This window comes from Entamoeba nuttalli (assembly GCF_000257125.1).
Source record: "Entamoeba nuttalli P19 unplaced genomic scaffold asmbl_10083, whole genome shotgun sequence".
In the NCBI taxonomy this organism is placed as follows: Eukaryota; Evosea; order Mastigamoebida; family Endamoebidae; genus Entamoeba; species Entamoeba nuttalli.
In genome coordinates, this window is record NW_008579992.1 from 1 (window position 1) to 24,673 (window position 24,673).

General features: G+C 25.1%; 12 protein-coding genes across 12 annotated transcripts; 6 read left to right on the forward strand and 6 right to left on the reverse strand.

Moving 5' to 3' along the window:
• Window positions 1–231: 231 nt before the first annotated feature.
• ENU1_211070 (hypothetical protein) lies at window positions 232–2,331 on the forward strand (the record flags this gene model as incomplete). Its single annotated transcript, XM_008862388.1, has 1 exon — window positions 232–2,331. One exon carries the CDS (start codon window positions 232–234, stop codon window positions 2,329–2,331), a length of 2,100 nt encoding a protein of 699 aa, XP_008860610.1.
• A 123-nt stretch (window positions 2,332–2,454) lies between these two features.
• ENU1_211080 (GTPase-activator protein for Ras family GTPase) lies at window positions 2,455–3,848 on the reverse strand (the record flags this gene model as incomplete). Its single annotated transcript, XM_008862389.1, has 2 exons — window positions 2,455–3,435; window positions 3,495–3,848. 2 exons carry the CDS (start codon window positions 3,846–3,848, stop codon window positions 2,455–2,457), a joined length of 1,335 nt encoding a protein of 444 aa, XP_008860611.1.
• Window positions 3,849–5,365: 1,517 nt separating this feature from the next.
• ENU1_211090 (Ras GTPase activating protein, putative) lies at window positions 5,366–7,729 on the forward strand (the record flags this gene model as incomplete). The annotated part of the gene is made up of 1 exon (XM_008862390.1): window positions 5,366–7,729. One exon carries the CDS (start codon window positions 5,366–5,368, stop codon window positions 7,727–7,729), a length of 2,364 nt encoding a protein of 787 aa, XP_008860612.1.
• A 530-nt stretch (window positions 7,730–8,259) lies between these two features.
• ENU1_211100 (hypothetical protein) lies at window positions 8,260–9,054 on the reverse strand (the record flags this gene model as incomplete). Its single annotated transcript, XM_008862391.1, has 1 exon — window positions 8,260–9,054. One exon carries the CDS (start codon window positions 9,052–9,054, stop codon window positions 8,260–8,262), a length of 795 nt encoding a protein of 264 aa, XP_008860613.1.
• A 302-nt stretch (window positions 9,055–9,356) lies between these two features.
• ENU1_211110 (hypothetical protein) lies at window positions 9,357–9,892 on the forward strand (the record flags this gene model as incomplete). Its single annotated transcript, XM_008862392.1, has 2 exons — window positions 9,357–9,435; window positions 9,504–9,892. 2 exons carry the CDS (start codon window positions 9,357–9,359, stop codon window positions 9,890–9,892), a joined length of 468 nt encoding a protein of 155 aa, XP_008860614.1.
• A 341-nt stretch (window positions 9,893–10,233) lies between these two features.
• Window positions 10,234–13,371, forward strand: ENU1_211120 (protein with RhoGEF and ArfGAP domains, putative; the record flags this gene model as incomplete). The annotated part of the gene is made up of 1 exon (XM_008862393.1): window positions 10,234–13,371. One exon carries the CDS (start codon window positions 10,234–10,236, stop codon window positions 13,363–13,365), a length of 3,132 nt encoding a protein of 1,043 aa, XP_008860615.1. The 3' UTR covers window positions 13,366–13,371.
• Window positions 13,372–13,440: 69 nt separating this feature from the next.
• ENU1_211130 (hypothetical protein) lies at window positions 13,441–13,863 on the reverse strand (the record flags this gene model as incomplete). The annotated part of the gene is made up of 1 exon (XM_008862394.1): window positions 13,441–13,863. The coding sequence occupies one exon, from the start codon at window positions 13,861–13,863 to the stop codon at window positions 13,441–13,443; it is 423 nt and encodes a 140-aa protein (XP_008860616.1).
• Window positions 13,864–14,723: 860 nt separating this feature from the next.
• On the forward strand, window positions 14,724–15,962 carry ENU1_211140 (lecithin:cholesterol acyltransferase domain containing protein; the record flags this gene model as incomplete). The annotated part of the gene is made up of 1 exon (XM_008862395.1): window positions 14,724–15,962. One exon carries the CDS (start codon window positions 14,724–14,726, stop codon window positions 15,960–15,962), a length of 1,239 nt encoding a protein of 412 aa, XP_008860617.1.
• A 6-nt stretch (window positions 15,963–15,968) lies between these two features.
• On the reverse strand, window positions 15,969–16,538 carry ENU1_211150 (hypothetical protein; the record flags this gene model as incomplete). The annotated part of the gene is made up of 1 exon (XM_008862396.1): window positions 15,969–16,538. The coding sequence occupies one exon, from the start codon at window positions 16,536–16,538 to the stop codon at window positions 15,969–15,971; it is 570 nt and encodes a 189-aa protein (XP_008860618.1).
• A 2,116-nt stretch (window positions 16,539–18,654) lies between these two features.
• On the reverse strand, window positions 18,655–20,694 carry ENU1_211160 (hypothetical protein; the record flags this gene model as incomplete). Its single annotated transcript, XM_008862397.1, has 1 exon — window positions 18,655–20,694. The coding sequence occupies one exon, from the start codon at window positions 20,692–20,694 to the stop codon at window positions 18,655–18,657; it is 2,040 nt and encodes a 679-aa protein (XP_008860619.1).
• A 285-nt stretch (window positions 20,695–20,979) lies between these two features.
• On the reverse strand, window positions 20,980–23,466 carry ENU1_211170 (hypothetical protein; the record flags this gene model as incomplete). Its single annotated transcript, XM_008862398.1, has 1 exon — window positions 20,980–23,466. The coding sequence occupies one exon, from the start codon at window positions 23,464–23,466 to the stop codon at window positions 20,980–20,982; it is 2,487 nt and encodes an 828-aa protein (XP_008860620.1).
• A 535-nt stretch (window positions 23,467–24,001) lies between these two features.
• On the forward strand, window positions 24,002–24,656 carry ENU1_211180 (RhoGAP domain containing protein; the record flags this gene model as incomplete). Its single annotated transcript, XM_008862399.1, has 1 exon — window positions 24,002–24,656. A coding segment is annotated over one exon (655 nt), but the record flags the coding sequence as incomplete, so codon positions are not given.
• Between the last annotated feature and the right edge of the window lie 17 nt (window positions 24,657–24,673).

Consider the following 24,673-nt stretch of genomic DNA (forward strand, 5'->3'; position numbering starts at 1 on the left):
TGATTGAATATACTTCTTGTTGATTATTATTCTTTTCTTTTAACTTCTTACTTCTTGAGTATTTTGAGCATTCTCCTTTTTCACATTTGCATGTTATTCTTTCTTGTATATCACTTATTGTTAATCATTTATATTTGTTATAAATTTAATAAGAATAATAAAGATTATTCAGAAAATAAATAGATAAAAAATTAAATTATAAAACTATTGAAAATATTTGAGTTTGAACTTATGAATTTATTTTCAATGGAATCAGAAAGATTAACTGAAAAGAAATTAAGGTTTGGAGTAGGTCAATATGAATATATTATTCAGTTTAGTATCTCAAAGAAAAGTGGGTCATTATTAGATGATTTATTTGTTATTATGTCATACAAAAATACAAAAGATGGATTTATGAATGAATATCAAGGCTCAATGAAAGTTTTTTCTGCATTAGAAGGACTAAATAAATTAACTCAAATTATTAGTTGTAAAGAAACTGAAGAAAATGGATGTCTTGTTTCATTTGAATATGGTGGTGGAATTATGCAAATTCTTCTTAAAAAAACAAAAGGTATTGATATTGAAAAAAGGAAAAAACAACAAATTAAAGATACATCATTTGTAGAAAATTCACGAGAACTCACAACAACCCCAAAAGAAGAACTGAAAAAAGATTTTTTAGAAACAAAAATAGAAGTTATAGAAAATAACTTTGACAAAATGCAAGAGTATTGGGCAAAAAAAATAGTTGAAAGTGATGAAAAAGAAAAAGAATTACAAAAGGAAATTAATGAAATAAAAGAGTTAAATGAAAAGTTATTAAAAGAAAAAGAAGGGTGGTATGAAGAACAACAAAAATTTATCATTTGGAAAGATCAAAAAGAAGAAGAAATTAAAAAATTAAATGAAAGAAATGAAGAGATTATTGATATTTTAAAAAGTTTTAAATCATCAGATATTAACAATGAAGAAGATAAAACAATGATTTCAAAAAAAGAATATGAAGATATTCAAAAACGAGTAGAAGAATTAGAAATAAAATGTAATTTCAAAGAAGAATTAGAACATTTAAAGAAAAGAGTTGAAGAAGTAGAAAATAAAATTAACAAAATGGATATTAATGAAATAAATGATAACATAAATGAAGTCAATAAGAAAAATGAAGAATTAAATGAAAAAATCAATGAATTGAAAGAAGAAAAAATGAAAAATGAAAATAGTATTGAAGCGAGTAAACAACAAAATGAGTTAAAAGTACTTAATGAATTAATTAGAGAATTGCAAGAAACTATAAATACAGTTGAGGAGAATCAAATCAAAAATGAAGCAGAAATTAAAGAACTTAAAGAAGAAAAAAATCAAATAATTGATTCAAATGAAAAAAAAGAAAAGAAAAGTAAAATCCCAAGAGTTATAACATGTACTGAAGATGTTATTGAAATTTGTCAAGTAATAAAGGAAAATACAAAAGAAAAAAAATGTCTTGTTATTTGTCAACAACAAACAAATGAAATTATTATCAATGTTATTATTGGAGAAGAATTATTTGAAGGAATTTATCATTGTAGTATTAAAAATATATCATTTAATATTTTAGGTCAAATAATTGAGTTAGCAGAAATTACAAAAGAAAAAGATAAAGTTTATATTGAATATAATCAAAATAAAATTGAATTAAATTTAGAAAACCAAATAGAAATATGGCCACGAATTGTTAAACTATATCATTATATTGGAAATGAATCTGATACTCTTTTAGATGGTACATTTGAATATACTGAAGAAATAAAAGATAATAATTATCAACTTACATTAATTGGAAATGAAGAAAAAGAAGAAGAAGAGATATCTCACTCATCATCAACATCTTCTTCAGATAAAATAGATAAAGACAATGCTGAACTTATCAAAGAAATTCAAGATAAAGTAAAAGAGGTGTCAATTAGTCAACCTAAAGTAATAAAAAAACCCAAAACTGTTTTTGTCTATTCATCATTACCAACACAATTCCAAGGAAGAAGAATACAACAATTAGGAAAGAAAGTACCACATTATAAATTTACTGATTTTTGGAATGGGTATGGAAGTTGTATAACTCCAGATAAAATTGTGTTATATTACATTTATGAAAAAGAAGAATGTGATTATCAAAGTGACTTAGAAGCATTAAAAATTGTTTATCCAAACATTCCAATAATTACTGTTATTTTAAATTATCCAGAATATTGTCTTGCACCACCTAAAACTAATGAAGAAGATGTATTTGTTATTGATGTTATTTCTAATGTTTTAGAAGATGGAGGGATGTTACTTCAATTTATAAATGAACTTACTAAAGATGAGTAAAGGAAAACGGTAATGCTCAATCTAACAATTTCGTTCATTTTGTTAATTTCTTTACTAACAAATAATAAAGATAAAATTTAAACTGTTATAAAGGAATAATAATGAGTTAAAACAATTTATAAATTAAATAAACTTTTCTTTCAAAGAAAGTATTTGAGACCTTAGTTTTTCATTTTGTTTTTGAATGATTTGGATTTGTTTTATAATTTCAGAATTTTCTTTTACTAATGCTTTTTCTCTTTCAGTCATCCAACCAGTAAATTCATCAGTAATATAACAAACACTACAACTAGCATTTGTATTTGTTTTTCCTTTAACGACTTGAAATACTTCATCAAAGTCATTTGGATAAAACTTACTTATTACTCTCATTTCTTGACGAATAACACTAACTAAACTAACCAAACTTTTTTCTTGGTTTAAAGCGCTAATACCTCTTATTGATGTACTAAAAGAAGTAGGACCAGTAATAACACTGACTAATGTTCTTTCTATAAAATGAATAAATTCTGAACAAAATTGTTTTTCTCTAGGTACTGGAGAATAAAGAATTAAATGGTCTCGTTTAGTTGTTTCATTAACTACTTTTTGAATTTCGACTAATAATGATGGATAAGTAGCAAAGGGAATAAATAAATATCGAAGATATAATAATGTAGAAATTGTTCTTATTGCTTGTTGCTCTCCTCTATTTGACTTTATTTTAAAAAAGATGTTTTTTATTATTTCACGAAGATGAGCAGGAAAAAGTTTTTTTGATTGTTCTACCAATTTAACATAATGCCTCATTCCTTCTCTAAAACATGAACGATATTCTTCACTTTCTTTTGGTAAAGAAAATCCATCAAGATAACGTTTATTAGATTTTAATAATTCTATAAACTGTAATGTTGAAGAAGCAAGAAATTCAGAACAATAACGACGTAAATACTCAGCATAAATTTTAGTAAACAATGTATTTCCTCGAAATATTTGATTATTTATATTACAGCTATCAATTTCATCATATGCTAAATTAGTTAAAAGGTCAATAAGTTTCCCTCGAGATGAATAAAACTCTAATAATACTTTAATATGGTAAGGATTTCCATCATTTTTTATTAACTAAAAAAGCATTAGTTTAAAAAGAAATAAAAATAAACTTTCATTTAAATCATAAATACTTTTATTTCGGTTAAATTGAATGTTTTAAATAATATTAAAAAAACACAAACTGCATTACAATAAGAATTTAATAATAGAGATGGAAAATTAAATAAAAATTTACGCATCTCTTCTTCTTGTGATTTTTTTGAATTTCCTCTATAAGAACTTGTAAATACTGTATTTGAGTCGTCTGGTAATACTGAAAAATTAAGTATATCTGTACTTGAATAACGAAATGTTCCTTGAGAAGGAGTTGTTGAATAAGGGTCAGGAGTTTTACTAGTATCAGAAAGGAGTTGTTCATTTAAAGAATAAATGGAATTCTTTCTTTTATCTCTTTTAGAGACTTGAGGTAAGAAAACGTCTGACATCTGATAATTTTGAGATGGTTTATTGAAATTACAATCAGGGCATTTGGTTCTTCTTCTTCAAAATAATGAAAGAAAAAAAACAACCTAAACAGACAAAAATGATTTAAATCTTATTTTAAAAAAATTATCAGCGATAAATTAACAATTTATTTATTTCATTTAGAGACTCATTCTTTAAAAATAATTTAATCAATTTTGTATAAAACCTATTATTTTCAAACAATTAAACGAATTAATTGATTTTTCTTAAAAACGAAGGTTGAATTTTCATTGTCATCACTGTTCCTACACAAAGTAATGTTTGTGCAACGTAATATGTTATCATACACCAAAACCTCTTTAATGATGATGGTTTATTAAAAACCATTTGAAATAAAATTAAATCACTAAGAACAAAATAGAAGTATCCAATTGAACAAAGGAAACGGGATAATAAGTTGTATTGATTTGAATTGAATAAGAAATGTAAAGATGAATAAAATGCAATAACAATAATTGTAGCATAAAACAAACAACCCACTTTTAAAGGGAATTGTATTTTAAAAGAAAGTACTGATAATAAGAAAAAACCAAAAACAACACACGACAACAAAAATGGAATAATGAAAGAACCAATATCAATACCCTATAACGATGATTTCAACGAATCATACAAAAAAAAATATTAGAATTTTACAACAAACTGGAGAATTACTAAAAAACCCTAATGAGTTAAAGCAATGAGCAATAATAAAAGAAAGCGTTCCTATAAGAAAACAAAGTTGTGAAGACGAATACTCTAATATAAAATCACCTAAACAACTCCATATTAACCCAATCATCATATAAACTTCAAACGATGTGGAATATTGAATACTAATAAAAAGAATATCAAAAATAATTGGAAGTGATTTTATTAAAGACCGTAATATAGGATATTCTTTAATTGAATTATTAAATAAAAATATTAATGCAAATATCCATCCAATTATTATAAGAAGAAGTTGCATGAGAACTAAAAATTACTAATTAATGTTAAATTAAAGTTCTATTTTTTTTTATTCAAATTGAGACAAATTAATAAGATAATTAGTCTATAAATATCTTATATAAAACCCATAATTTTTTTCATTTTTTATTTTTTTTTAATATCTATAAAACAAAGTTAAAAAAATAGAAATAATATGATGATGAAATGAGTCTCCGAATTATATTGAGGACAAATCTTTCGCTCCTATCTGATTGTTTCATTTTTAGTTTTATAAAAATTATTAAAAATATTTTGTTATTAAAAAGAGAAAAAATCTTTGTTTTGATATTGTTGAGATTATTCTCTTTTTGTATTTTAATCTCCAAATCTTTTTTTCCGTGAACTTAAAAATAATTATTAACAAAAGTATTTTTTTAATAAAAGATAACTAAAATAATGATTTAATTTTTGAGAAGTTCTTGAGACCAAATATAGAGAATAAATGGAAAACAGTTCATAAGACGTCGATCTTATAAACGAGTTTCACAATCTTAAAATTAACAGATTAATGGAAAAGAAACGTAATTCAGCTGTTGATGGTCCTTTATCATCTTCAATGATTTTGGCTGCTGATAAGACACAATATGAAATGGCAACTGAGGACTATGAAAATACCTTATTAGTATTATTAAAGAGTAGATTATTATTAAAGAAAATTATTGAACAAAAAATGTATCAAGACCGTATTAAGAGAGGTAATTTAACTGCTAAAGAGATTTCTGATCTTTTGAAAAACCAAGGAGAAGAAGAAGACGAAGATTTCATCTTGAAAATTACTGATCTTAGAAGAACATTGTTAAATGAAATTAGAAAGAATGCAGGACTTGAAAAAGACATTCAAGATATGGAAATGAGAATTACTTTATTAGTCCAAAATGCTGGTGCTGTATTAACCAAAGAAAAGAAAAAGAAGAAGAAGGTTGCTGAAAATGCACAAGTTAAAGAAACTATTTCAAATGATAAACTTCAATTATATGGTAATTTGTTTTATTTACTTCAATCCGATCCAGTCTATGTAGCTCGTTTAATTAATTGTATCTCACAAACTGAGTCTGATGTTAGAGAAATTGTAGACTCAATTATTTTGACATTGTATGGTAATGCTATGTCAGACAGAGAAGACTATTTGATTTTAAGTGCTATTAAATTGGCTTTGGAACAACAAATGTCTACATTAACATCTCTTTGGACAGCTATTCAAGATCAATCAGTTATTCCTCAAATGATTATTGCTTATACTAAAAGAACACAAGGAAAAACATTTTTAAATGAAGTATTTGGTCCATGTATGCAAAGATTTAATAGAGAATTTCCAAGTCATAGAAAATTAAATCTTGATGGAAAGAAAATTTTAGATGAATTAATAAATGAAACTGAACAAGCTACTGGAGTTAAGTCTAATTTAAGAAATGTTCCAGTTGATAAAATTCAAGATGAACCAGAAATTAAGAAAATCATTTCTGAAAGAGTAACATCATTAAAAGAAGGTTGTAATATCTTTTATGATACTATTATTTCAGCAATTAATAAATATCCATATGGTTTAAGATATTTATGTAAAGTTATTAATGAGAATTCAATGGAAGCATTCCCTAACACTACTGAAGCAGAATTATTATCATATACAGGTTATTTCATGTTCTATAGATTTGTTGGTAATTATATTGCATCATCATCAAATGAAACACAACAAGGATTTGATGCTATTCAAAATATTTTGTTGATTAACAAGATTCTTCAACAATTATTCCAACAACAAAGTCCATTCCCAGTTAATGATACTAATAAATGGATGGTTCCAATGAATGATTGGATTTCTGAAAGATGTGAAGCTGTTAAAGTCTTCTTAAAAGAATTTACTGATGTAGAACCACCAGAACAAAAAATGCAAATTGATAAATATATGGCATTAATTCAAGATGTTAAGCCTACTATTCTTATTGAACCAACAGAAATTTCTATGTTCCATACAGAAATTAGAGACCATTTAGATGATCTTGCACCAAATAAAGAAGATCCTTTACATAGAATTATTGATGAATTGGGTGATGTTGAACAATATAATTCTAATGAAACTGTTACACTTACACTTACTCCAAAATATATTTCACAATCACTTGAGGATGAAGATCAAACTCTTTATAATAGAACTAAGAGTTTAATGCTTGGATTCTTTAAAGTTATTGCTAATTCTGAAGCACAACCAGTTACTCTTGAAGACGTATTAACAGAAACAGAAAAAATTGCTAAACAAAAGAATAATGAAACAGCCTTAAAAAATATTGAAGAAGTGAAAAAAAATATAAAAACTCTTGAAGAGAAAAATTTGGTTTCAAAAGAAGATGGATATAAGGCTTTACTTAAAGATGTTGCATTAGAAATCGCTAATAGAGCTGAAATTAAAGAACAACAACAAAAAGAATTAACTCGTCTTGAAGTTAGTATTAAAGCTACATTAAAGAAACAAAAAGAACTTCAAGATGTTTTAGCATCATATAAAGATTATTGTCAAACTTGTGTCCAAAGAGTTTTCCAAGGAAAAGGAAAGAAAGGAAAGAAAACAACAGAAGGTAAATTATTTAAACCTAAAGAATATTCATACAATGATTTGGTTAAAAAGGGTGTTATCGTTTCATCTGTTATTCCAAAAGGAATGAGAAAAATGACAAAAATTATTATTTCATCTGAAGAAGTTGGTGTGTTTAATGTCCAAGTTAAATTACCAGCTATTGCTTCAGAAAATGTTGATATTAAATTAGAAGAGTTACTTGAAATGAGAGCTAAAGGAACAAGAACATTAGATATTAATTCACAAATGGAATTAGATGTTAATATGACTATTTATGTCATGAACCAACTAATTGCAAAATGAATTTATTTCGTTTTTTATCTTTAAATTATTGTTTCTTTTAATTTGCAAATTGAATTATTGTTATAGCATTTTTAAAGTATTTTTATTACTTTTAACTAAATACTAAGAAGAAGATTATTGTATTATTTGAATTGAAAAGATTAAAAGAAATTTGAAATTTAAAAACCAATTTAAAAAAATAGAGTTTTTTTAAAGAATATAATGATTAAGTCTTATTTAATTCATAAATAAAATAACAGAATAATTTGTTAAAATTGGTTACTATATTTAGCAACAGTTCATTTGAAAAGAACAAAATAATTAATGCAAAGGAATGAAACAAAAATTAAAAATTGGTTATTAACAACTGAGTGTTATAAGAGATAAAAATAGAATTTAATAACATCTTTAGAATAGAAAAGAAAAGAAAAAATAAAGGAAATATTCTTTCAATCAATTTAATTTTTATAAATAAATATTTATAAATTTATTAAATAAAATATGATTAAAATTATATAACTTAATAAGTAAGGAAATTCAATTATTTTTGTTTATTCAACTTTAACATAAGTACCATTAGCAATTTCCTTTTCTCTTCTAGCTTGGACATTTGGTTCACCAACCATTGATTGTTCAGTTGCAGTATAAACAGGTTCTTTATCAAGATCTCCAACTTTAATTTCTTTGGCATAGTCATGAAGTTTATCCCAAACTTCTTGAGTATTTTTCATGTATTTAGAATATGTCTTCATGAAGCCAGAACAAATTTGACCAAAGTTGGAAGTAATTTCATCAAGAACTTTCTTAATATCTACACTAAGTTCGTCTCTTAAATATTCCCAAGAATCTCTAGCATTAGTATAATTAACTTTAAGATCACTTAATCCAACTTGTTTATTTTCTGGTTTCTTAAGCATATCATGATAAGCATGTTCAGCCTTTTCCATTGCTTTACCTCTTTCATCTAAAATCTTAACTCTCTTTTCTAAGACTGTAACTGCTTCTAAGTACATTTTCAATGGTTTCATAACTTTCTTTTGTAATTTTTCTTCATATTTCTTTGCTTTTTCATCATTTTCTTCAATAATTTTAATAGATTCATTAAATGGATTTGGATCACATGTAACAACATCAGCACAAAGCTTAAGTGCCTTCTTATGTTCATCATATTGTTCTTTAGCATCTTTACCTAATTTTTCAAACTTTTCTTGAGCCTTCTTAATCTTAGCAGATAAAGCAAGAAGATCTTTTTTGTCTTTTTCAATTTGTTCACATACTACATCTTTAGGCTTTCCTTTAAGATCATTTGAGACGTTCTTAATTCCGTCATTAAGTTTTGAAGTCATCTTCTTAAACATGGTTGTCTTTTCTCTTTAGATAAAAGTTCCTCAAAAACAATCCTTTAAATAGTTTAATGACTTTTTCTACAACCTTCTTTTAAAGAGACGTGTCGATGATTTGTATTGTGTTGTTCTCAAGTTCTACTGTTAGTTCTTTCGTTTTTAGTTTCCACTATATTTAGTAACGTTCTTAATAAAAAATAAAGAATAATATTTTTAAACATAGAATTATAAAATCATTTTTTCAATTCAATTTATTCAAAAAAAAAATGGAAAAAAATAAAAAAAAAAAGAAACGGAAAAAGAAAATGTCAAAGAAATTGTACAACCAATTTCTTGAAGATTATATTTCTACAGTACTTTATCAAAGCCACATTTATCCAGATTGTGTGTTTTTATTATTATTATTATTATTTCATTTTATATTTTTTAATAAATGATAAATAATAAAATAGATTGTTTTAAAAGAATCCACCTTCAAGAAACAGTTGTGGTTTATCGTCCAATTTCTCTTTTATTAGAACAATATATAAAAAAAGTAGTTTCATTATTACCACAATTTCAAGCATTAAAAATTCAAATTCAAAAATTACCTACATTGAATCCAATTTATGAATGGTTTTTGCTAAATACTTTTTCAATAGAAGAATCAAGTTCTGTTTTTGAATCACTTCTTCATCAACAAGTTGTTTGTGATTATGGAACTGTAACTTTTCAAATCTCAGCACTAACTCACCAATCAAATTCAAAATGGAAACCACAAGAAGTAGAATTTTTTGGTGATACACAAACATTACAACCTATTAATGAATTAGGCTGTTGTGTTTTGTTTAGACATTTCTGAGAAATGAAAAAATGTAATAAAAGGAAAAAATAATATTTAATAAAATATTTTTTTTAATGGAAAGAATATGAAAATTTTTATTAGTAAACAATAATTATATTTTATTTTTAAGCAAAGAATTTACTCACATTAGTATTTTTAGTTATACTATATTATTTAGATAGAACTAAAAATAAAGAACCACACTTAAAAAAAGAATTGTATGAATAAAGAGCTTTATTCTTCAAGTTGAATTTAATTATAAAAGTTTCAATTGCTTTTCATAATTTTTTTTAATTTTTTTTTTTTGGAAAAAAAATAAAAAAAAACTTAATTTAAAAACTTAAAAACCATCAAGTTTGATGGAAAAGTATATCGATTGGGTCAATGAACATATCACTAATCCTTCGTTGTACATTTCTTCAATACAGGATATAAGAGAAGGACATGCGTTATTCGCTATTATGCAACAAATTACTCATACTATTGTTAAAACAGATACACCACTTCAAACTGCATTACAATTAGCAGAAAAACACTTTGGAAAATTAGAGGGGTTAAATATTCAAAAGATAGAAAAAGGTGATGAAAAACAAATTATAGCGTTAATTGGGTTTTTAATGAAAAAAGAAAAGAGTACAATGAGAAAACTTTCTGACACAGTGTATAAAAGTGGAATAATGAATCAGTCATCTAGAAGAAGGGCTTTTACTGTTAAAAAGGATGGAAAGACAGTTGGAGTTGTAAGAAATGAACCTATTGTTAGTACGATAGTTGAAAATAAAGAGTCAGTTCAACCTAAAATTACAGCCCGACCAATCAGACATAATGTTAAACCCCTTAATTTAAAACCAATTATTCAAGAAGAAACAAGTGAAGAAAAACAAAAAGAAACAGAAACAAATGTTTCACAAGAACTCATAGTTCCAGAACCCTCTCAAATAACAAAAACAGAAATACCACCAACACCAACAAAAGAGTTATCACCAGAATTACTTACTTCTGAAAGAAAAGAACGTAGAGAAAAGAAAAGACAACAAATTGCAAAGGAAAAAGAAAAATTAAGAAAAATGGAAGAAAGTAGAAAAGAAAGAACAATGAAAAAAGAAGAGTTAAAAAGAATGAAAGAACAAATGATTATAGAACACTCAAATTCACCTCAAAAAGATGTTGATACTTCACTTTTAACTAGTCCTGAACCAGAAATTGAAAAAGAAGAAACTATTGAGGAAGTATTTAGAGGTGTATTTATGTTAGAAGGAAATTATTATGTTGTTAATGAAGAAGGAGATGGTGGAGAATTAGTTGAATATGTTTGTGAACATTATAATGAAATGGTTACATCATGTGCACGTAGTTTAATAGTATCATATCAATATAATAAAGAAATAGAACGTCAACAAGAAAAAATGAAAGCATTAGATGCACGTGCAACAAAAGATCACATTAATTCTATTATTGCAATACAAACAAAAATTAGATGTAGAAATGCTCGACATTTACCAGAAATTCGAGGAATGAAAGAACGAAAGAATTTAGTAAAAGAATTAATTGAAAGTGAACATAAATATGTTGATAATTTAAAAATATTAAAAGAATATTATCTTGAAAAAATACTTGAAGAAAGAGAAGATAAAACAATAAGAAATTGTTTTAAAAATTTAGAAATGATTGTTAAATATAATATAATTCTATTAAAAGACCTTGATGATATGTCAAAGAAATGTGTATATGGAGAAGGAGTATCTACAGTATTTAAAAAGTTTACTGGGTTTTTAAAATGTTATACTGTTTATGTCAATTCATATGACACTACAAATGATTATTTTGTTACTTTAAATTCAAAGAATAAAAGATTTATGGATTTATTAAAAAAATTAAGTCTTCAAAAAGAAGTAAAGAATTTAAACATTTTTTCATATTTAATTCTTCCAATTCAACGAGTTCCACGATATGAATTATTTATTAGAGGAGTATTAAAGGTTCTTCCTAGAACTCATAAAGAATATAAAGGACTTCAAGATTTAATGAATGAAATTAAAAAGATTGGAGATTATTTAAATGAAAGAAGAAGAGAATCAGAAAATAAACAATTATTAATGAAATTTAAACATCATTTAGAAATAAAAAAATTTGATTTAATGGATGATGATAAAAGAAGACTTGTTAAATATGGAGCTATTCAAAGTAAAGAATATGGGCCATTAATTATTTTCTTATTAAGTGATGTATTACTTGTTCATAGAGCAAAACAAGAAGTAAAAGATGTTGATGCTTTATTAGAAAAAAGTAAACTTAAAATTAAAGATATTATTCCATTGTTTGGAATCGGTATTTATAGTGAAGGAGATAATACTTTTAGTGTTGTTTCTAAAAAAATGTTATTTACTTTTATTGCAGAAAATGAAGAAGAAAAAGAAGATTGGATGATGGCATTTGATGATATTTTATCAAGAGAACATAATAGTGCTATGTCAAGATTAAACACAATTAGACAATCTGAGACTGTTAAATCAAATAAAGTTGATGATATCTTTTATCAAGGTTATCTTAAAATGTCATTAAAAATGTTTGAAAAATATGTAGGTGGTATTGTGTTGTTTAATACAAATGTTGATTTAACTAAGAAAAGATTAGATGGAAGTCCTAATATTGATAAAAAAAATAGTCCAATGCAGACACCAAGAAAGGTAGCAACTACACAAATGTTATTAAGTCCACGATTAAATTCATCGTTTAGATCACCAAGATCAGTTAGAATAAATAATGATCACGAAGAAGAAAAAGATAGATATTGTGTTATTGATGGAGAAGAACTTATTGTTTATAACTCAGTAAAAGACTCTTTAAAGAAAGAGAATTGGCATATGAAAGTAACATTAAGTGGAGTATCTGTTGAAGCTGTTGTTGCAATTAATAATCCAGCTGCATTTCAAATTAATATTAGTGGTAAAACTACTTTTGTAACTGCTCCATCAAGTGAAGATAAATGGAAATGGCTTACAGTTTTCCGTGATGCATTTTATCGTTCTGCAAAAGATAAGTTGATAGAACTTAAAATTCTTCAACCAAAACAAGATATTGTTTTTTGTTATCCACCACCACCAATTTTCATTGCAGAAAGAGGACAATTTAGCAATTATTTAGATATGTTATTAAGTATTCCTACTAATTCTGTTTGTGCTGATTGTGGAGATCGTAAAATTGTTTGTGCAGATACAACGTATGGAGTATTTTTATGTAGAGATTGTTCTAATTGTCATAAAAACCAATTAAAATCAACTATTGTCTTCATTAAAAACTTATACGTCAAAAATTCTTTCTATGACATTAAAATATTTAAAGAACGTGGAAATCTTCTTATGAATGAACTTGCTGATATGAAATCACCTGATATTGTCTCTAAACAAAATAAGGCTGATTTACTTAATTCCCTTTCTTTACGTCAAGAGTTCCTTCCTTTAAAATATAAAGACCTTCCAACGTATCAATAATTTAAATCCATTTTTTTTTTAATTAATACTTTTTTTAATAGAAACTAAAATAAAAAGAAATCCATTAAATAATCTTTAATCATCATTTACTAAAAGACTTAAATCACTTGTTTCTGATTCAAAGAAAGGGACTGAACTATCATTTGAATGTAGATATTGATTTGGAAGATAATACAATAATAAAGAACCAAATACACTTGAAAGAACTAATAAACAATACTTGAAGATTGAAAAAATAATTTTATTGAATGGGAATGAATGATAAATACCATAAATCATTAATAAAATTGAAAGACTAAATCCCCATAAAATAAATAATCTTTTTAAATGAGTTGTTGTAATTTCTAATGAATAAGAAAATACAAGACTAAGAATTGAAAAAGAATAGAAAAAGAAAATAAGCATATAATAAGATGGTAAGAGAACAATAGTAAGAGTTGCAAATATTCTTAAAAATGATGAAATAACAAATAAGTTATGAGTAATTGATAATTGCATTGAATGAGAAGAATTTTTAAATGCAAATAAACGTTGGAAAAGAAGAACATTATAAATTAGTTCATTAAATAATTGGTGATATAAGAAATATTTAAATGAATAAGGTAGAGTCAAATTTAAAAGAACAGAAATATAATATACAATATGAAATATAAAATAACTAACTGAAGAAAAAGTTAATAATGGTAACAGTGTTATTATTAATATTGGAATTGGTAATATTTTATAAAAAATCTTGGGTATAGTAAGGAGTGGAATGGAAATGATGAATAAAAGAATAATTAATTTAACTATATATGATGAATAAGGTAATCGAGATATTCTTGTAGTAAATTGTTCTAGTAACATCAAATTTATTCTTTTTAAGTTCTTTTTAAATAAAAAATGAAAAGAATTTTTCGAGATTATAATCGAAAGGAATAGACAACTATGAATGAAATATTTAAGAACAAAAATTAATAAAGTCTTTAATTTAATGCAGCAACCTCTTTTAAATTATCTCAAAATGATTCAAACAACATCTTTCAAACAAACTCCGGTTCGTACTTCAATGAATAATTATTCATCATTTACTGAATTGAAACGAGAATTAGAATTAAAAGAAACTCAATTGAAAGAATTGCAAAAACGAATTAACATCTTAGAAAAAATCAATTATATTGATTCATTATTATCTTCATCAATGAAATTATAATAAAAAGAATGTTAAATTGAATTTTGTTTTTATAAAATAACAAATTGCAATCCAAAAAAAAGAATGTCTTTTTTATAGTTTGCCTATCATTTGAATCATTTTGGATAGTCAAATAGGAACTTCCTTCAAAAAAGAATTTAAAGATAAAGAATAAAAGTTAGTTAAAATGTTCTTCTTGTATTTATTACTTTATATTACATGGGGGAAAGTAGTTCAAAAGTCAGAGTTGAAAAAAGACACTTGTGATAGTAGATCACCTGTTGTGTTAATTCCTGGGTTGATGGCATCCATTATTGAAGCAAAAATAAATGTTGCAGATGATTATCAACCATGGCCAAAATCAGGGAAGTGTGAGAAAAATAAAGATTGGTTTAGGGCATGGGTTAATGTAGATATTGCAGTTCCATGGAAGAGTGAGTGTTATATCAATTATTTGAGTGGAATATGGAATAATCAAACCAATAAGTTAGAAACTATTCCTGGTATCGATTTAAGAATACCACAATTTGGATCAACTTATGCATGTGACCAATTAGATCCAGTGTTTTTAATTGGTTCTTTTACTAATTCATTTCATAAAATTATTGAACATTTGAAAAGTGTAGGATATAAAGACCAAATTGATATGTTTGGAGCTTCTTATGACTGGAGAACAGTTGATTTACCAAAAACATATTTTGAAGGAGTGAAAGGACTTATTTATGAAGGCTTTAAGAATAGTGGGAAGAAAGTTGTTATTATTTCTCATTCTATGGGTGGTCTTGTATCTTACAAATTATTTGATTACCTTGGAAAAGATTTTTGTGATAAATATATTCAAAAATGGATTGCAATTTCTGCTCCATTCATTGGAACAGGGGTAGTTCCAAAACAAATGACAGTTGGAGAAAATTTAGGACTTCCAATCAAAGCAGAATATGCACGAGATCTTTCTAGATCAATTGAGTCAGTGTTAGCGTTATCTCCAAATGAAGAGAAGTGGAATGATGATATCCTTGTTAGAATTAAAAGTAATGGGAAAACTTATACTGCTAAACAATTGAGAGAGGTATATAAACAAATTCCAGAGTTAAAAGATAAAACTGATTATATTTTAGATACTGAAATGACACCATTATATAAGAAATGGAATTGGACTATTCCAAATGGAGTTAAAATGGATTGTGTTTATTCTCATGGGAAAGAAACTCCTTATTCTATAGAATTTGATACGGAAGACTTAACAAAAGATTATACCGTTAATTATTCTGATGGAGATAATTTAGTTAATATTAATTCATTAGAATCATGTAAAATATTTACTGACTCTGTGACTAACCTTGGTAAACATGGACATTTATTAATTTTAAATTCTAATGATATTTGGAATTATATTAAACCTAAAGTATGTGGTAATTATGATTAAATTCACTTAATAATTCATTGAATGAATAAGTTCTTTCCAAATCTCTTTTATATTTTCATTTTTTAGTTTTTCTATTAATTCTTCAAATAAAATATGGTCAAATTTTGTACAGTTTGTTCTTTTATTTAATTCTTCTTGAATTAACAAATGAAGTTCTTCACAAAGTACTTGAAATTTCTTACTATCAATTCTTCTTCTAGAGTCAATAATAAAAATATGGTCTATTTTAGGGAAATAATTTTTCCCATATTTTTTGGTTGTATTGATGTTTAATTCAAGATGGTATCTACAATTACTATATTGTATTTCTTTTAATAAGCAATCAAGTAAAGTTTTAGTGATTATAGACTTAGATTCTCTAGATATTGTTTGGTTATTTTGAAAGAATAAACTTCTTGATTCTTTGAATCCATTATATATTAATAAAAATTGACAAGTGTCTTCTGTTTTTTTATGAGGCTTCTTAATATAAAAAGACCAACCTTTTTGAGCTAACAAGACAATAAGAACTATTTCAGTGAATGTCTTAAGATTTGTCTCTTTCTTTTTATGGATTCTGTTACGCTCGTTATTCATTTAGATTTTATGATAAATGATGAAGGGTTTAAATGTCTCATTCTATCAATAAAAGCACGAATGAAGAGTTTTATTTTTTGAATGACATTTGTTGAGTCATAATTAAATACTATAATTCTAAAAAAAAAGATTCATTTATCTATTTTTAATGGACAAATTAAAATAATTATATGATTGGATATTTTATGCTAGTAAAATAAGTAAAAACTCATGCTATGGTTACGACTGCAGAATAATATGAGAGAAAATTTTTGGGAAAAGACTCATTTAGTTAAGTCCAACAACCTTAAGTTACGATACACTCAAAATAGTTATGTTTAAAACTTTCTTTTAATAAACTAACCTCTAAAATAGTATCTAATTAAGAATTTAAATTAGCATAAAACGAGTAAAAAAAATAAAAATAATAACCAGAATGATATTTAATCGAAATGACTTTTAGTAATGACTCATCTCTTGAAGAATAATATATGTCATAAATCCAAAAATTTTGAAAAACAAACCTCTTCCAATTTTACCTATTTAATATTTTGTAATGAATAAAAAATAAAAACTATAACAATGTGTAAAGGAATAACACTAATACAAAAATTTCTATTAATTAATATTAACATCTTTTAGTACTAACAAAACTTCATTTTTAAATTAGAAATATCGTTTAAGTCAAACAACCATAGCCAACCATTGTTATATAAATAATTTATGTTAGTTTGATGATTTTAAATGTTAGTTATTTATAAATAAGTTTTATTAGCAAGACTTGAGTTATTCCTAAACTCATTCATTTGTAAAAGCTTACTTATTATGATAAGAAATTCTCTATAGCTTTTACATTACGATAATTTTGAATTTGTCTTAATGAAAAATCCATAAGTAATCAAAAATAATGTAGTAGTTAGACGTTAAGTTATGTTGCACTTCATTTTTATAGTGTTTAATACTGTATAATATGACATTATGTATGAAAAATTTACTTTTTAATGAATTAACAAAAAAAGAGAAATGAAGAATGAAAGTCAGAAATATACACAAAGATTACTACAAATTCATACTTCTATTCTTATACTTATTATTTGGTTATGATGTTTTTCTTTGAATAGAAATATAATAGTTAATATTACAAAGAATGAAGTAAAATATTATGAAAGAATAATAACAAAAGAAAATGAAATAAATGATGATATTAATAATAAATGAAATAAATAGTAATATAATAATAATGAAATACTTCAACATAAAATAATAAATAAATGATAATTCAATGAAATAAAGAAAGATAAAGTTGTTTAAGATTAAAGTAAACATCAAACAAGAAGATAAAAAGAAGAATGAAAAGACAATAATATAAAAGAAATAAAACAAAATAAAATGATTTATTCATAAAACAAGAAAAAAATCTAAATAATAAATAAAACAAAGAAATTATTCATTTTAATAATGTGTGATGTGATTAATATAAAATAATCAATAAATAAATGTCAATTTTATTAACACTTAATTATCTAATTTTTATTTGATTGGCTATAATATTACCCATACTTATTAAAATAAATAGTTTGTCATTAGTTGATATTCGTTGTTATTCTATTTACACAGAACAATTCAATAAATATTTTATTCAATAAATAATCAGTGACAAGGTTTTCTCGATATAGAGTAATTTATATTACAAGACTTGTTTAACTAATAAATAAAATCTCCTATTTTAATTACTCATTTTTTAATACTGGATATGAATATTTTTCTTTAATGTTAATTTTTTTTTAGAGCTATCTTATAATTATTTAAAGGTTGTTATATCGTATACTTGGATATTCACTTCAGTTCTAATTCAAGAACTAAGAAAGTTTCAAATAAAGAAACGTAGTCTTATGTCTTTTATTACATTCATATGACTTATATTTATAATGTATCTCATTTAACCCTTGAACAATTATAAATAATTACATTGTTGTTTGAATTTGTTTAAGTTTGGGGGAATTTATATATACCATAAAACGTAATAATATTTATTATGTAGTAATATCTCTTTCTAAACAACATTCTTTTAAGATTTACTTTTGACCAACAAGTTGCTAAACCATAAAACTGCTTTTTAAAAAATTAGTTGTTCAATTTAATGCTGTTTTTTATGAAGTCGTTTTATAGCTGTTGACTTCTTTGTTTTGAAAAAGCTAAGGTAAAGGATTAACATGACTGAAATAGCTACCACAACATATCCAAAGATTTGCCAATATCCTCTTAAAGTAATTGACCTTTTCTTCTTATTAACTTTATTGACCATTTCATCATATAACTTGTTTATTAAAACCTCAAAAGAATCACGATCCGTTTTTTTATTAGAGGTATGTTGAATAGCGTCATTAATTTTTTTAGCATATTCTTGACCTTGACTCATTCTTAACATTCTCATTTCTTCAATGATATTACCTATTTTTGTTCCCATACTTTCCATTCTTAAGTTAAACATTTGGAAGTCAAAGTAAAGGTCTAACTCTTTCTCGTATTTATTTTTAAATTCATTATATTCTTTTTCAATATCTTCTAAAGTCAAGTCGAGTTGATCTTCAAGCCATACTACTCTTCTTTCTACATCAACAAATATACTTTCAACATTTTCAATATCATCAATACCACCTGTTATATATCGTTTAAAATCATTTAATAACATTTCATATTCTTGTCTTTTTTTAATGACAGCAGCTTCACTTTTTCTTTTAGTTTGTTCTTTTTCACGTTGTTCTTTAATTTCTTCTTTAATATTACTACTATTAAATGTTGGAATTAATTCAATAGTAGAGTTTTCTATTTTAATAGAGCTGATAAATCCTTTTTCAATGGAACTAAAATGAATTGTGGCATTAGTATCTTTTTCCATTTTTTCAATAGAATATATTCTAACACTTCTTTTTGTTCCACTCATATCAGCAATAAACTCTAATTTATTTGTTTTACTTAAAGGAATATTATATACTTGATCTAATGTTATTTGACGCTCATTATTTATAAATGGCATTTCTTGTTCATTAACTTTTATATTAATTGGATATGGAATAATATCAGTGATGTTCATTGGACTCTCTAACATATTTTCTAATGTTATTAACATTTTGGCACTTTCCATAAGATATTGGTCTCCACTCAAACGAATAGAATAATTTCCAAATGTTTGTTCAATGACTTCTTTAATTCTAGGTGTATAACTTAACCCTCCAATAACAAAAATTGTAGAATTTTCATTTAATTCCTTTTTAATAGTATTTAATACATTTTCTAATGGTTTTAAGTCATCAGCAATAACGGTATTAAATTGATCTCTGGTTATTGTAACATTCTTTTCAAGTTCTTCAATAAACATAGTAATTTCTTGATTTGAAGATAATTTAATTCTTAATTCATTAATTTGATTCATGAAATTATGATTCTCTAAAACACCTCTAACTGAACCAACTAAACTAGCTAACTTCTTGTTTAATGTATGAATAGAGAGAGGAATTATATCACTAGAAATAATAGAAAATTGTGTTCCATTAATCATTTTAACTTTAGTGACAGCAGTTTCATGAGCACCACAATCAATCATAACATACTCATCCTTCATATCAATTACTCTCTTTGAGACAGCACCTAAAATCATTCCAGCATGTAATTTATGTTTTGTAATGAATTGAACTTCTGGAAGAATAAGTCTAATACGATCAATGTCATATGGAGTAAATGAAGATGGAATAATGAAATAAGAAGAATGTCTAGAATCTAAGCTAAACAAGTTAGTAAGAGAAATACGTGTATTATTTTCATTATCTAATTTATAAAATAAATTATCCATTTGGAGTGCCAACAATGAAGTAAAGTCTTGATGGATGGTACAATTTTCTATTTGTTCCATTTCACTATAAAGTGGTGAAATGGTATTAATTAATTGATTGCCAATCATTGATTGTGCTTGTTGTCCATAAATTAAGTCTTGGCGTTTACAGTGATAAGCAATTTTAGAATAAACATTTCTATTCCCATGACTATCATCAAGAATATCTATTCTATTATTAGAATACCAAGCAACTGAAATATGTTCATGTCCATAATCTACAATTACAGCTCCTTGACAATAAGCAAATAAAGTTATAACAATGGTAAATATAAGTAATCTTACCATTCTTTCAATTTAAAGTTCTTGCAATTTCTTTTTGTTTCAGTTTTAGTTTTTTTCTAAATTTTTATTATATATTATTATTTTTATTGTTAGTTAATTAACTTGATGTAATATTTCGTTCTATATAACAAAATTAAATATCAATTAATAAATTATTTAACAAATTGAATTTTCTTTTTATTGAGAGAATGAACATTTCAAATTCTTGACTATGCCATTCTTCTATCATAGAGCTGATTTACAATACATCACATACAGATATAACAAAAAAAGAAGAAAGAAAAATAATCAATTGCAAGAATGAATGGTATACTTGATTATATGAAGAGGAGTCTTAACAGCAAAGAATACATATGGATTTGCAAACATATCAGTTTCATCTACAAGAATATCAGCTTCAACCCATTTTTGAGCATCAGAAATTCTTTTTTCAGGAGTGAATAAATAACCTTTAATTTGTCTCATCCGATCAGGGAAATGAACTTCAATTGAATTTAAATGAACCAAAACACTAAATCCAACTTTTTCTAAAAGGTCTATTAGTTGAATATCATAACAATCCCAAAAAACATGTCTTAAAATTCCATGTTCTTTCATCTGAAGACGAGCAATATCAAATTCATTAGTAATTTCAGGTGGGATAGAATAAATAATACTATTAAATAATACCATCATCTTTTCACAGAATTGATATAATTCATATTCAAGGTCTTTACATAACTTTCCTTTACCACTAATTAAATCAGGTTCCATGTATAACCTTAACATATTTTGTGCATGTAATTTTAAAGCAGGTGGATAATTACCAAATAAACTAGAAAAATCAAATTTAAAGATACTTTCAGTTTCTGGAATGAAAGATCCTGTAGTAATTCCTTTGAAATTTTTATCTAGTACTACACCACAATTTACTTTTGGTAATGTTCTATAAACTTTTGCTGGAGAATGCATCATTGTAGCTACATCAACTTTCTTTGAAGAATAAGGTAAATAAAGATAATCAGCTAAAGTAACAGGTACAAAACTCCAGTTCTTCATTGAAGAATGCATAATATATTCTGGATGTTTAATAATTACTTCAACCAATTGTTTTGATAAAGAGGCTTCAATGTTTTTAATTAATTCTCTTGACTTTATTAAAATAATAGCATGAATAGTAACATTAAGAGTAGGTGAAACAATTGCATGATTTATTCCTTTTAATAATTCAAGGAATTGGTCATAACTAAATTTATAATTAAAACACATATGTTGATAAAGATTTTGTGATATTCTAAACCATGTATTTGAATTAAATGTTATACTTGAAAATGGATTTAATATATTTCTTTCTATTAATTCCATTACATCTACATCTTCTATTCCACTTGATGTTGATGTAATAAAAAGAACTTGTGGAGTGTCTTCCTTACAATAACTTGTTGGAACAATACTGGTTCTTAGTTTTAAATGAAGTGTTGGATTATAATAAGTAAAACAAGAAAATGGATCAATTCTTGGATAAATAATTTTAGCTTTATTAAATGAATAAGTAATTTGGTCTAATCCTTCCACTTCAAATGCTTTAATACAACGTGCAACAGATATATTTAAAACAGTATAAAAACAGTCTTTTTTCCAATCATTAGAAGGTTGACATCTCATCAATTCTTTTGCATATAAATTAAATTCTTCCCCTTTATGTCCAACAAGTGTAAATTTTTTAACATTTCCATCTTGAGACCTCTGAGGAATTGCAATAATTTCTGCAATTTTATCATATGAACGTATTTGATCAAAAGTAGTTAATGGAATAGAACAATCAAATTCATGTGTTTCTAATATACTTAAACTATATTCAATCAATGATGAGGCTTTTTTAGCTTCATTTTCCATTCCAATTATATTAACAATATATTCGTCTTGGTTTATTGTTATTGATAATTCTTGAAGGAAAAATGCTCGTTTTAATGTAGCAAAAAATAATGCTCCTTTCTTACATAAGAAACGCATTTTAGCCATTTGATTGGTTTTAAATGAAACATTAACTATTTTAATAGGAGAAAGGAATTGAATCAATGCTTTACATAATTTATCATCTGTACAAAGATCATTTACAAATGTATGTACAGCGTCTGTAGAAACTACACAAAATGGTAATCCTGATATTAATGCTCTTAATTCTAGTGGCATAATTTTAATTGTTGAATTATATTTTTGTATTAATTCTTTACTACTTTCACAACTAGTAAAATCTGTTAATGCTGTAACACGATTTTTAGCAATTAATAATGCACGTTTTCCACATGGACCAACATATTGATATGAATTTTCTCTAGTAATATTTTCTGATCCACTTGTAATTGCAATATATCCTAAATGATTCATTCTTGGAGTAAATAATGTTGGTGCACTGAACTTAACAGGAACATAATCCAATTTCTTAATAAAAATTGCTAATGAATATAAGCAACGAACCTTTTCTAATAAATCTGGTGTTTTAAAATGTAGTTGTAATGTATTTGGTTCAATAACAACTATTTCACATTGAATTAAATTTTCAATATCACCAACTCTTAAAAAATAATCTATTGCTGGTAATGAGACTGGGTCAAATATAAAATGTGTTAATGTTGCTAACTGTTTAGCTATTTGTTCAGCATTAGTACTATTACATGTATGAAAATCTCCGATTAATACATTAGAACTAAATTCTAATGAAAATAATGTATTTAACTTTTTTGTTATTTCTGGATCTCCTTTATTAATCAATTGAACAATTACTTCTTCAGTCATTTTCTTCTCTCCTTTTTTAGTTCTTTTTTTTTCTCCTTTTTTTTTAAGTTCTTTTTTTGAAGTTCTAACTACAAATGGTTATCTCTTTTGATTTTATACAACTCTGGTACAAAGAAAAAGGTAAATAATCTTAAAAATAACATTTGTGGATGAAAAAGAGATCACATGAAAAGGTTATTAAATCAGTTGAAATGAAAAGACAAGAACTTCCAAAAATTCTTTCTTTCTGGGAAAAACAAAAATTGTTCTTATTCAATTTAAACCAAAAACTGTCGGATGTTTGTGATATCGTTAAATCTCATTGCTCATTTTTGGAGGAAAGTCAAATCCAACAAATTACAGGATTTACTAGTTTGTTATTATTTTCTTTTATATTCATTTCTTATAATGAAAGGTATTTATATTAATAGAAAAATGTCATTCAGAACACATTTTAGAAGCAATTTCGTTTATTGGAAGTAGTTTTGAAATTCTAAGACAAGAGATAATCTGTTCTAATAACAAAACTGATCAAATCATTAATGAACTTAAAAATATGAAAAAACTATTTTATTCGTCAAAGAATTCTGAAACATTAACTTCTACATACTATAACTTAAATGAACGAATTAAATGGGAAACTCCATTATTATTTTCCAATATTTTTCATGCATTTCAAACACTCTTTTCTACTGGTGATTTATTTTTTAGTTGCAATGATACTTTGACAATGATTACTGAACAAGCTCAAAAAGCAAAACAAAATTATGTTATAAAAAATGTAGAACCAAAACCAAATGTATTATATTGTGGTACTAAACTAAAAGAGATATTGGAATCTGAAGGAAGACCTTATTATCAATTACCTCGTATAATAGAAAATATACTAATTTATTTATATAATAAAGGATGTACTACTCATGGAATTTTTAGAGAAACTACTAATGCTTCTATTCGAGACGTTGAAGAAATTTATCATCGAATGGGTGTTACTGACTTTGAAGATCTTCCACCTGATGTTGTTGCTAATGTATTTAAAAAGTTTTTAAGAGAGATGAAAGAAAAAGTATTTCCATATGAAGTTTCAATGTATTTATTAAAAGAATGGCAAAAAGGAAGAGCAAAAACAAGAACAACTGCAGCAGAAAAAAGAAACATTGTATTAGAAGGATTAAAGATGATGCCACCAGAAAATGTGACATTATTAAGAAGTATTTTGAAATTATGT